Source organism: Salminus brasiliensis, unplaced genomic scaffold, assembly GCF_030463535.1.
Source record: "Salminus brasiliensis unplaced genomic scaffold, fSalBra1.hap2 scaffold_169, whole genome shotgun sequence".
Classification (NCBI taxonomy): domain Eukaryota; kingdom Metazoa; phylum Chordata; class Actinopteri; order Characiformes; family Bryconidae; genus Salminus; species Salminus brasiliensis.
In genome coordinates, this window is record NW_027326700.1 from 3,193 (window position 1) to 16,985 (window position 13,793).

Consider the following 13,793-nt stretch of genomic DNA (forward strand, 5'->3'; position numbering starts at 1 on the left):
AGTTCTGCTGGTCAGTGGTTTTCTGTGGAGATGAGTGAGAGCGCCTTTTTACCGCTCTTTAAAAATAAAGGTGGTGGTCACTGAGCCGGTACGTGGTCAGGATCCGTCTCTGCTGTGGGTCTCTGACGGTCAGAAGATACTGTTCCAGTCTGGACTCTTGTTTTATCATACGGAAGCGTTCTGGGTTTGGTTCTCCCAGTGTTCTAGATAGCTGTTCTTGCTGTGAGCGGTGAGCTGACAGTTGGACAGTGCTGTGCTGTCCTGTCTGAGGGTCAGAGAGTCTCAGGAGCAGCTGACTGAGGGGTCTCTGTTCAGGGGTCAGTTCTTGGCTCTGTAGAGGGCTTCTCTGGGACTGGATTTGAAGAGGTTCCAGAAATGTGGGGGTGTTTTGTGGGGGCTGAGTTGTTCTCTGGACTGTAAGAATCGTTCTACAGAATTCTGCGGGCAGGGCGTCTGCTGGCTGATTGTCCCGTTTAGCGTAGCTGTGCTCACTGAGTGGACCCCAGACCTCGCTCTCCTACAGTGCAGTGGGCTGGATCATGCTGTGGAACTGCTCACACCAGACTGAATAGTACTGGTTGAGCGGTACGGCCAGGGCCCAGTTCTGCCAGCACTGCTCAAGGCGTCCAGGTGCTGCTGTTGCCCCTGTGCTCTCTCTCTCTCATTGGGGCTGAGAGGCAAGTGCCAATACTTCTGGGTAATTTGAAATGAGGGGCTAAAGGGTGATTGGTGAGTCTCGAGTTTTGCATTGTCAGCCAAATAATCTGTGATTTATCACTGCAACAGAGCGAGAGAGAGAGAGAAAGTGAGCGAGCGAGAGAGAGAGAGCAGGTATTTTAGGGGAGAGAACGGAGAGGGGATTGGTTCTGTGTGGAGACTTTGGACTTACCCACTGTGAGACCGAACTAATGACATCACAAACAGCCCCCCCCCCCCTCTCTCGCCCCCCAGGAGCCTAGGGATCAGTCGTCGTACCCTCGAGGCGACCTAGAAGCAGAGTAGTAGTACTCTCATGAAGGTGACGGACTCTCTCAGACGTCCTCCTGAAGACTTAACTCGACCTTGGATTCCGTAGACGGACGCCGACACTCCAGGTCGGCTCAGAAACCGTGAATTCTCCCTAAGTAGCCCACCCCAACGAATCATCAGAACAAACACACGTGATTAACCAAGCCAATGAACCTGAATCGACACAGTCCGTGAAGCTTGACATGAACACTGAACAGGAAGTCCGTGAAGCAGGAAATCAACTAAACATCAACTTAAAAGTCCTTGAACTTGAAGCCTGTGGACCGCGGCTCGGGACCGCCCCGCTCCGTCTATAGAACGCATATAGAAGGTTTCTCCACTGAGACGTTCCAGCAGATTCCGGCTTTGAGGTGGAAAGTGAAGCCGCTGCAGATCAGACTTGTTGTTCCAGCGCCCCCCACAGGTAAAGTCAGGAGCACGCGCCGGTCTGTCCACGTGGCCGAGACGAAAACAGTAGGAGATAGTGGACAGGGGTCAGCATGAGCACTCCACACGCAGCAGGGGGCGTTGCACTGTGTGCTCTGTTTGCACTGTGATGACACACGTTCACATGGTTCCAGTGCTGGATTAGTGAGCAGTGGGCTGTGAGGTGACAGAACCTCAGTACCGGTGTTGGTCGGGATGGATCAGCAGTACACAGAACCACTGACTAACGGAGCTGTTCATTCAGCACGGAAACCCGCTGACGAGAGCGCTTATCTGGTAGTGCAGCCACTTGTGCTGTAATGACATCTGTGTGTGTGTGTGTGTGTGTGTGTGTGTGTGTGTGTGTGTTCTTTATCTCCTATCATTGCTGGTAATTGCTTATGTTGAGTGAGTCAGTAAGCGTCGCACACTTCAACAGCGTCAGTTTTTGTATGGCGGGAAAATTCGTCTCTCTCTCTCTCTCTCTCTCTCTATCTCTCCATCAGTCTGTTAGTGTCGCTCCACCCCTCCACTCTTCTCTCAGTCTGATTAGTGTCCTTTATTATGTTTGTTCTGTCGGGATTCAGCAACAACATCATTCATCTCGTACGAGAAAGGATGCTTCGAGTTAGCTACAAGCTAATTGCTTAACTTGGGTTCATACACACACACACACACACACACACACATTCATAGCTGTTTCTCATCAGTAGAATATATGTATATACACTATATGTCCTAATATTTGTGGACACCCCTTCTGATGAATGCATTAAGATACTTTAAGTTACACTCATTGCTGACACAAATGTGCAAATGCACACACACACACACAAACACACAGCTTGTCTAGTCACTGCCAATAGAATAGGACTCTCAGATCAACAAATAAGCCCTCCCTCTGGTGTCCTCTCAGTGACCCTGAGCTGTATTACTGAGGGGGGACCACTTCACACTGGCCATTTGTAAGTGTGTGTGAGTGTGTGTGTGTGTGTGTGTGTGTGTTTGTTGGCAACTAAACAACAGTATTATGTATTCAACTGCAACATCACTCACACACACACACCCCTCTAGAGCATCCAAGACTAAAATACTAATTAATAAGAGGGGGGGGGGGGAAGCGAGCGAGAAGGAGAGGGAGATACACACTGGTACCAGCACCACACACACACACACACACACACCACTGCACCACAGTGTTCCTGCTGGGCTGAGAACAGACCACCACCCAGTCGTGGTCAAGTGGAGGTCCTATGCTGGTCTGTTTCCACTGATGGAGAGGGTGATTGGGAGGAGGAGGGGGGTGATTAGGGGGGGTGATGATCATATGGCTACAGAGGTGTTTCTATAAAATTGGCCACAATGTCTCAGTAGGGACTGCTCTCTCTCCCCTGTCTCTCCAGGTCTCTCCAGCGTGTGATGAGGTGCTGGTGAACGGGAAGGAAATGAGAGGGCGTGTCTCTCTCTATGTGAATTTCACATACCTGTACCTGAGTAGCCAATTGGAGCTCACCGTCTGGGTGCCACGGTTACCGCTGCAAATTGATGTCTCTGATGTGGAACTGAGCCAGATCAAAGGATGGAGAGTACCCATCACCACCAACAAAAGGTGTGTTTACTATTGTGCCTACATTTATTTATTATTAATATTCACCCTAATGAGAGACTGTAGCTCCGCCTCCTCAGTTTATATCACAATACCTACATTTAGAGTGTTATTAATATTCACCCTAATGAGAGACTGTAGCTCCTCCTCCTCAGTGTATATCACAATACCTACATTTAGAGCGTTATTAATATTCACCCTAATGAGAGACTGTAGCCCCGCCTCCTCAGTGTAAATCACAATACCTACATTTAGAGCGTTATTAATATTCACCCTAATGAGAGACTGTAGCTCCGCCTCCTCAGTGTATATCACAATACCTACATTTAGAGTGTTATTAATGTTCACCCTAATGAGAGACTGTAGCTCCGCCTCCTAAGTGTATATCACAATACCTACATTTAGAGAGTTATTAATATTCACCCTAATGAGAGACTGTAGCTCCGCCTCCTCAGTGTATATCACAATACCTACATTTAGAGCGTTATTAATATTCACCCTAATGAGAGACTGTAGCTCCGCCTCCTCAGTGTATATCACAATACCTACATTTAGAGCGTTATTAATATTCACCCTAATGAGAGACTGTAGCTCCGCCTCCTCAGTGTATATCACAATACCTACATTTAGAGCGTTATTAATATTCACCCTAATGAGAGACTGTAGCTCCGCCTCCTCAGTGTATGTCACAATACCTACATTTAGAGCGTTATTAATATTCACCCTAATGAGAGACTGTAGCTCCGCCTCCTCAGTGTATATCACAATACCTACATTTAGACCGTTATTAATATTCACCCTAATGAGAGACTGTAGCTCCTCCTCCTCAGTGTATATCACAATACCTACATTTAGACCGTTATTAATATTCACCCTAATGAGAGACTGTAGCTCCTCCTCCTCAGTGTATATCACAATACCTACATTTAGAGCGTTATTAATATTCACCCTAATGAGAGACTGTAGCTCCGCCTCCTCAGTGTATGTCACAATACCTACATTTAGAGCGTTATTAATATTCACCCTAATGAGAGACTGTAGCTCCGCCTCCTCAGTGTATATCACAATACCTACATTTAGAATTATTAATATTCACCCTAATGAGAGACTGTAGCTCCGCCTCCTCAGTGTATATCACAATACCTACATTTAGAGAGTTATTAATATTCACCCTAATGAGAGACTGTAGCTCCGCCTCCTCAGTGTATATCACAATACCTACATTTAGAGCGTTATTAATATTCACCCTAATGAGAGACTGTAGCTCCTCCTCCTCAGTGTATATCACAATACCTACATTTAGAGCCTTATTAATATTCACCCTAATGAGAGACTGTAGCTCCGCCTCTGATATAGAGGTGTGTTTACTTCAGCTCAGGTTAACAGACTGATTTCTCTCCAATGGTTGTTTTGTTGTTGTGAATGTTTTCACACAAACATGACACACACACACACAAACCACAGCGGATCCACTGTCGCCACGTCCATTCCCCTGCTGGACAGTGTGACTGAGTGTGTGTGTGAGTGTGTGTGTGTTATTATTGTACAAGCTTGCCAACGGCCTTCACTCTGTCTGCTGGGCCCATTTTTCAATTTGGCCAATTTCTGTCCCTCGATGCCTTTAAAGACACCACACTGTCATCTAACACACACACACACACACACACACACACACACACTCTGAGCTCTTTGGGAGAGGAGGAAATTGTGAGTAATCACACACTCCTACATTGAACAAAAAGGCTGGGAGTGGTGAGGTGTGTGTGGGTCAGGAGACGGCAGGATGGACGCTCTGCTTTTAACATATTAAACTTAAATCTTACATCAAAAAGAGCAGAAACATCTTAGAAGATCAAAAGCATGCGCAGGTGTTCTCAAACCAGTAACCAGCTCCTGACTAGTCCAGCAGACCAGCGTGTGCCTCTGGAACACTCTAAACCTGGATCAGCTAATAGATTTACCCTCCAGCCAAATTCCTGCAAGGCCTTGGGCCAGTTTATGCACACCTTCATTAGCATAATGCTAACTTTGCACTGGAAACTCCATAGGGCTGCTAGTTAGCATTACCATAGCAACGATCAAAAGAGATTCTTCAGAGGAAAAGAAATTCTCAATAAGTGTGAATTTGGTAAAGATTGGGGCATTAGATGGTGTTTGGGTGGAGGTTGATGGTGTTTGGGTGGAGGTTGATGGTGTTATGTCAGTGTGTATTTTATGTAACCCTGCCCCTGTGCCCTCAGGCCGACGAGGGACAGTGAGGATGATGATGATGATGAGAGGAAGGGGAAGGGCTGTACACTGCAGTATCAGTACGCTCTCGTCCGTGTCCTCACACACTTCGTGGCAGAGCCGGCTGACCCGGGTGGTGACCTCATCCATATGCTGGGCTCTGATTGGTCGGCTGACATCACAGAGCTGGTGCTGGAGTTCCTGAAGGTGGAGGATCCACGGATCGCCCGGCTCATTGACGGCAGAGTGCTGATGGGGAGGGACCTGGGCATCACCACCATACAGGTACACACACACATCTTTTTAACGCCCTTCCCAGACTCCTCTGCACCTCCACCCTTCTTTCTGAAGGCCTCAGGGAGCTCTCTGGATCTGACCATGGTGATCTTCACCCCTCACTTCAACCATCAAGATCAGACCAGACTAAACGTCTGAGGTTTAGATCAGACTCCAGACTCCTCCAGAATAATCCTCTCCAACCATGATCTGATCATCTGCAGCTGATCTTCTGCTCCTGACTCTGATTCTACACATTAGAAGATACGTGTGTGTTGAACTTTCTCCTCACAGGAAAATGACATTTCTATTAATTCTATTTAGTAACTGATGATTAAAGGCGTTTCTGCAGGTGTGTGAGTTCTCTCAGTGCTGATCACCTGATCAAGCTCACAGATGGTTCAGTGTGTTCAGATGGTCTGATGGGGCTCCTGATGTTCTCACGTTACTGTAGAACTGAAACGGAGCAGCAGGTTCTGATCACACAGGAAACTCACCTGAGTGTGATAACCAGGTGATACAGCCAATCACAGCACAGCCGAGAGAGAGGTGAAAGACAGAGAGATAGAAAAAGACACACACACACACACACACACAGGATATATATATTTGTTCAGACAGTGTTTTGTCATCTTTCATGTAAAACACAGTTCTGTGTGTGTGTTTTGTTCTGACACTGTGTGAATTCTGCTGTCACACATGTACAGTTCAGTTTAACTCACTGTCCTCTCTCTCTCACACACACACACTCTCTGCCCTTTCGCTCTCTATTCTATGTACACTATATGTCCCTTTCTCTCTCTCTCTCTCTCTCTCTCTCTCTCACACTCCTCAGTTATCACATCACCTGATTTTCTGCTGTCTTTGTGTGAGTGTGTGTGTGTGTGAAGTACCAGCTGCTGATTCTGCAGGGGGGGGGGGGGGGGGGTGATCTGTATGGTACATGTAAATATAAACAGTAAAACAATGTTAATAAAACTGTTTGATGATAATAATAATAATAATAATAATAATAACAATAATAAATTATATTGCTTTTGTGCAGGCTCTAGACATTTAGTATTTGAACCTGGTGTGTGTGTTGCAGGTAATCTCTCCTCTGTCTGATTCTATCCTGGCTGAGAGGACCATCACTGTTCTGGACGATAAGGTGACCATCACAGACCTGGGGGTCCAGCTGGTGGGCTCCTTATCCCTGAGCCTGCAGGCCAGCGCCACACACACTAAAGCTTTATACATCAGCGCTACTGCGCAGGACCTGCTACACACACCGAAACAGGTGAGTCTTACACACACATACACACACTGCAGTAAAGCTGCATCACTGCTGCTGCACAGGGTCCAATAACTCAGCTCTACAGAACCCCCTCCTTCACACTGTGGAGAAAAGTGGAAACAGGAAATCACTAATAACAGAAACCAGTTTATTATTGATTGATTATTAACTTATTAATGAGCTCCTGAAAATGATTGAACGAAACACCTGATTTTGCTGCTTCAGTCTGATCTGAATAAAATCAGCAGAGCTGCCGAGGCTCTATAAACCACTGCCGTCATTAAACCCCCCAACGGACCCTCTGTTTAAGGCTGTACTGCATGCTGCAGGTGGATTGTTCTTTACACTGGATCAGAGTCTGAGGATGAATGGACCAATAGAAATACTCCAACACAACGTCCACTGAAGGGTCAGCAGGTTCCTCCTCCTGCTGTGAAGCCGGTGGTGTACAAGCTTTTCTGTTTATTTCTAATTATAATTCTATAATTAGAACTTAGTTGGTTTAGAAAGCTCTGTAATGATGGGAGTTATCCAGAGCTCAGTTCATAGAAAAGTTATAGAAGTTATAGAAATATCTCATTTCTAACTGACCAGTATGGACCAGCTGATTCTTGCAGATACGTTGAACTCTGTGGTGACTGTAGAGAAGCAGCATCATATTCCAATCATTTCTGTATTTATGGACAGTAAAAGTAGGCTAATGTTACTGTGACTGAAGCGGTGTGTGGTAGTAGACTAACAAGACACAGGTGTAGGAGATGAGAAAGAGGCGGAGCCTGATAGTGTTCCACTGAGTGATCCAGGAGGGGCTTCTGTAGAACTGATTGATAGCAGCAGGGATGCAGCAGAAACACGTGAAAAACATGACCCCCAGGTGGTCCAGTGGACTGAGTTCATTAATCATCAGAATCTCCTTCATTTTCTACAAATACGTCAGCCTGAAGGCTCTGGCCTGCAGGAGTGTTTTAGTGTGAGTTTAGTTTTAGGTTTTTCTTGGGGCTGTGGTAGGGGGAGGGGACCACCAAGTGGTCACCCTGATCAGAGGATGGATTACAGTTCCAATCCAAGTCCTGGCAGCTGAGAATTGGAGATCAACTTTCTTCCAAATCATTAGAAAAGCACTGAGAGTGAAGGAGGCCCCCCAAGTGGTCCAGTGGACTAAAGCACTGTCACCATGATCAGAGGATCTGGTTCAAATCCCAGTCATGCTGAATCACCTTCACTTCATAAAAATACATCAGGCTGAAGGCTCTGGCCTGCAGGAGTGTTTTAGTGCGCTTCAGAAGTGGAAAAAAGGAAGAGGGGAAGGAGCCTTCCCGAGTGGTCCAGTGGACTAAGGCACTGTCATGATGAGCAGAGGTTCAAATCCAGTCCTGGCAGCTGAGGCCCTGAGAATTGGGAATCCACTTTCTTCTGTAGAAGAACTGAGCTCCTATATTCATCAAACTCACCATACGTGTGTTGTGTGCTCTAGCAGGGGAAGGGTCCACACTTCAGAACTGAAAAAGGGGAGTTAAGGGGAAGAGGCCCCCCAGTGGTCCAGTAGACCAAGGCAGTGTCAGGATGATCAGAGGATCACCGGTTCAAATCCAGCTGAGGCTGAGAGACAGAACATGTTCCTACACGGTTCTTTAACGCTGAGAACTGAGCTTCAATATTCACCAAACTCACCTTCACTTTATTCACCAGAAGTGAGTCGTGCTGCTAGCCATCAGCAGCCGAGACCCCCAGAGCACAATTGGCCTTGCTCTCTCCAAGGGTGGGTAGACGGTGCTTTCCCTCCACACTACAACGAAGCGACGGGGAGAAGCACCTTCTAGCCCTTTCTGGAGGAGTCAGAGGCCAGCTGTGCTCTCTCTGGGCCTCGGCTCGACAAAACAATAAAAACAATAAAAACAATAAAAACGCAGTAACTGAACACATGCAGAGCCGTGTCTTCAGTGCTCAGCCCCACTCGCACTGGCCTAATCAGTACTGATAGCCACAGTAAGGCTGTGTGTTAGTGTGTAAACAACTACTACTGCCAGTAACCGTGTGAAAAAGCCCCGGTTTGCCTCTCCAGCTTATTTATATGAATGATAAAACACATTAGAGCACAGAATGAAAGCCTTTCCTCTGCTCCGTGCTCGCTCACACGGCTGTTTGTGAGGAAGGGTTTTCTAAGGCAGTGTTTATGTGCTGTTGACAGGATAATTGGGAAATTCTCTGAAGGAGTTTGTCATCACTTAACCTCCTCAGGAGTGTTTTGTGAGTTTATTTGTGGTGGAGGAGAGAAATGATTGTTTCCAGCGTTCAGGATTTGATTAGTCTGTTAACGGGCTGAAGTGTCGCTTACTAAAACAGCCTTTCTGATTAAAAAAATAAAGCAGCCGGCTCTTCCTGCACGCGTCTGATTGGAAATGCAGAACTGATGCGTTTTTATTAAGAGAAACAGCTTCAGCAGGTTGATTAATGATGTGGTCGCTCGGGTCGGAGGCTGGAAGAAAAGCCTTTTAACTGCTCTACTTCACTCTCAAAACAGCTGCGTTAAAAACACCCCCAACACGTACCTCGGGGCACTCTGCGTGGCCAAAAGTATCTAGACACCCCTTTCTACTGAGTCAGTTCAGCTGTATATCCTCCATAGAAAAGCACTGACCAATAGAATGGGACGCTCTGGAGCAGGATGATTATGTGACCCTAAGGTCATCATGTCTAATGCCAGGTGTGGGCTAAAGGGGTATAAAGCCCCCCAGCATTGAGGAGCTGTGGAAGAACTGTGTTCTCTGGAATGATGGTGGTGGAGCTCCATCCAGTACTTTTGGGATGAGTTGGAGAGTCAGATCTAATCATCCAACATCTGAGTAGAGTAGAGGCTGTTACTGCAGCAGACTGGCTGCTCGCACCCTTATCATCCTGCAGATGAGGGTATTATGGTGTGTGTAATGTTCAGCAGCATCCATTCATCAGTTCTTTAATAGAATCTCAGCAGTAGAATATTTATAAACGGAGTCTGACTCTCTCGCTCGCTCTCTCTCTCTCTACAGGAAGCAGTAATCAGTGCTTGGATTCAGTACAGTGACGGCTCCGTGACCCCGCTGGACGTCTACGACCCAAAAGACTTCACGCTGACTGCCACTTCCCTGGACGAGCGAGTGGTCTCCACCTATCAAGACCACCCCCAGCAGTGGTCAGTGGTGGTGGCCGAAGGCGAAGGCCAGGGGCCACTGGTGCGTGTGGAGATGGTCATTTCAGAGACCTGCCAGAAGTCCAAGAGGAAGAGTGTGCTGGCAATGGGTGTGGGCAGCGTCCAGGTCAAGTTCGGCCAGAACGACGTGGGCCAGAAGACTCGGGCGATGGAAGAGGGGGGTGGGGATGGAGGGACTGACAACAGCACCAGCGAGCAGAGGCAGAAGGTGGTGGAGCAGGATAAAAACAACAGCCCTGACGGCTGGAAGCACACGGAGAGAGAGGAGGGAGCGCTGCGGAAGGTCACCACCACTACAAAGTCCAGCATAACCAGCCGTAACCAGGGCAGGAAACAGGCGGGGGGGCAAAACAGCCCTGGAGACTACAGCATCCCAGCACAGGTAACAACAACAACAACATTATTAATGTCAGTACCTCTAAACTGTCCCATTCTGAGGGGCTCCTCACTGCTGCAGGCTGGGAAAAACGTCTGTTAATGGCACCTAGAGGACGCCAGAGGGCGCTCTGCCAGAACACAGTGGTAAAAACAAAGGATCCATTAAAATATGCCTGGATCAGAAAGACAGGCATGTCTGGGTGGAGCTTAATTAACAGCTGTGATAATCATTTGTTGTTTTCGAACAGGTGGAGCTGCCAGGCGGGACTGGAAGTGACCTTACCCATAATCCTCGGCGCCTTTCTGACCTGGAGATCGGGATGTACGCGCTGTTGGGGGTCTTCTGCCTGGCCATCCTGGTCTTCCTCATCAACTGCGTCAGCTTCGCCTTCCGCTACCGCCACAAGCAGCTTCCCGTGCTGGAGCAGGGAAACATGAACCACGCCCACGACTGGGTGTGGCTCGGCAATGATCTCGGCACTGACCTGATGGATCGCCACGGCGACCGCGGCGGTGTGCTGGGGCCCGGCGATGAGTGCACCACGGCGATTGACCGGAACGAGGGATGCGAGGAGAGCAAGTACCTGCTGAATGGGGGTGGGGCTCAGAAAGGTAGCTCCACCCACTCGCAGGTTTTGCCCCGAACCATGCCCGATCCGAACGGGGGCAAAACTGAGCCGCTCAACAACTCGCCCAGCGTCTCCAAGCGCAAGAGGGTCAAGTTCACCTCGTTTGCCACGGTGCTGCCAGACGAGGGTGGGCCCTACACCAACTCCGTCCTCATCGGCAACGAAGACGATATAAAGTGGGTGTGCCAGGACATGGACCTGGGCCAATCGGCTGAGCTCCGAACGTACATGGAGAGACTTCAAGACAATCTGTGAAAGGAAGAAATCGAGCGAGAGAGAGAGAGAGAGAGAGAGAGAGCAAAAGCGTGATAGAGAGCGAGAGAGAGAGAGCGAGAGAGAGAGAGAATAGACTAACTACAAACTCACCTGTAATGCCTTTGCACTGAGGAGAGAGGAAAGGGGAGGGGCATAAAGACAGAGGAGATTCATTCACACAAACAATACGAGGGAGAGAAACTCGGCTCTCCTCTGATCAACAGTGACGGAGGACGAACTCGTCAACCTGAGAAACCAACTCCGTTACAGACGGACACTACACCGCAGAACAGGTGGAGGGCGAGAGCGAGCGGGCACCGAGGGATGGGCATTTCATCTGGCACAAAAATTACATACATGGACCTGAACGAGCCTGGACGAGCAAGAGGAGAGAGAGAGAGAGAATGAGAGAGAGAGAGAGGGAGAGAGAGAGAGAGGGAGAGAGAGAGAGAGACAGAGAGAGAGGGAGGAAGAGATAGAGGGAGAGAGAGAGGGAGGAAGAGATAGAGGGAGAGAAAGAGAGGAAGAGAGAGAGAGAGAGAGGGAGTGAGAGAGAGAGAGCGAGAGAGAGAGGCAGTGAGAGAGAGGAAGAGAGAGAGAGAGAGGGAGGGAGAGAGAGAGATAGAGGAAGAGAGAGAGCGAGAGGGAGGGAGGGAGAGAGAGAGAGGAAGAGAGAGCGAGAGAGAGGGAGTGAGAGAGAGAGGAAGAGAGAGAGAGAGAGAGAGGGAGGGAGAGAGAGAGATAGAGGAAGAGAGAGAGCGAGAGGGAGGGAGAGAGAGAGAGGAAGAGAGAGCGAGAGAGAGGGAGTGAGAGAGAGAGAGAGAGAGAGAAATTACAGTCCAGACTGGAGTGAAGAGGAAGTCATTATTGCTTTTGAAATCAGTTTCCTGTTTTTGTTTTAGTTTGGAGTGTGTGTGTATACGAGTGTGTGTGTATACGAGTGTGTATGTGTGTGTGAGAGAGAGAGAGAGAGCTGGGAAATAAGCTGTTTTAGACTCAGTATGCTCTCTCATTCTGTTCCTTATGTTCCCCTCTGTGCTGTCAGCACTGAGTGTGTGTATGAGTGTGTATATGAGTGTATGAGTGTGTGTATGAGTGTATGAGTGTGTGTATGAGTGTATGAGTGTGCAATATGCATTTAAACACACTGCTGTGAGGAGTTCCAGGACAAGAAAAAAACACACACACACACCTCCGTTACTGTGGGAAATCGAACAACAATAAAAAGCCCAAAGCAGCAAACACCTCACACACCGTCCTGGAACACAGACCAGTTAAAACAGCAGAGACAGGTGGAGTGTACACACACACACACACACACACAATCCAGAGGATTAATGATGAACTCTGACCATTTAAAGAAGACTGATGGACTGCGATCATTCAAACCGGAACTGGATTTGGATCTTCTAGAGAAGAGAGGATGAACTCTACTGATAAAAGAGGGACTGTGACTGTCTGGAGTCTGACCGCTGTATTACATCGTCCGTTTGCACAAAATTAGGACAGACTTGCATAATGGTCATCTGAGCTGATCTGAGCCCAGAGTCTAAACTCTCAGAACTTGGACTGTGGACCGGCTGTAGATCAGCAAGACTAGAGTATTGGCCCACGGTCTGCCTGAGGTCACGAGCTTCTGCTATAATGAGGAACCACCGGACCCTGTAAAAACCCGAACCCGAAACGTTTGATTGTTTCAATAAAGCCCAATAGTCCTGACCACACTATCCGCCCTCAGACAGACGTGGTCAGTTACCGCCCCGGTTCCGGTCCGTGATCTTTTTTATTTTATTATTATTTACTGATGTACATGTGCCCTCCCTACCCGCTCTGTTTCCCGGGGTTTGTTAACTGTTTATCTTTTGTATGTCTGATCTGAAGTTCTTTTCCCTGACGGTTAATTTATTAGAGACTCTTTCCGGGGAAAGAGAGACGACCCCTTTCCCTTTCCCCGTGTTTCCGAATGCTCAGGTGAACATATATTCACACAGGACGACCGGTAGCGTGGAAATGTAGACATGTAAGAATGCAATATTTATTTGTAAGTGTTATTATGAGAAATAGGATGTAAATAAAGTGATTCCAAACCCCTTGTGAATATTACGGAGCGCCCGAACCGTACGCTGGGTCATTCTGTGCGTTTCGCAGATAGGGAGCGCTGTCAGGGCGTCTCTGCACGCGTCCAACACGGTCATCCATTCTCCTTCAAGGTCCATTTCCATTTCATTAAACGAAATGAATTATGCTGTAGATAGCTTTCTAAAGATAACCGGGGATGTATAGAACTCCGTCACTGCTTTCTCTATATTGATCTTCTCCCTTTCATGCCTGCGAGTTAAACCTGAAAGAGGTCTTCTGACGCCCATAATTTCCTTTGAATTTCACTCTTTATGAAAGGTGTTTTCCATTCTGGCGGCTGACTGTCAGACATTCCCCACATTGTTCCTCACCTCATTCATCCGTGTGGTTTTGCCGGAGCTCTATAGGAGGTCCTTCTTACGGTGTAAAGCTGCAGTAGAGGGG

At 47.9% G+C, this 13,793-nt stretch overlaps 1 protein-coding gene across 1 annotated transcript; it reads left to right on the top strand.

Moving 5' to 3' along the window:
- Positions 1-2,841: 2,841 nt before the first annotated feature.
- Positions 2,842-13,371, top strand: LOC140548897 (transmembrane protein 132D-like). Its single transcript, XM_072672080.1, has 5 exons — positions 2,842-3,043; positions 5,281-5,554; positions 6,633-6,824; positions 9,848-10,390; positions 10,635-13,371. Exons 1-5 carry the CDS (start codon positions 2,880-2,882, stop codon positions 11,268-11,270), a joined length of 1,809 nt encoding a protein of 602 aa, XP_072528181.1. The 5' UTR covers positions 2,842-2,879; the 3' UTR covers positions 11,271-13,371.
- The last annotated feature ends 422 nt before the right edge of the window (positions 13,372-13,793 follow it).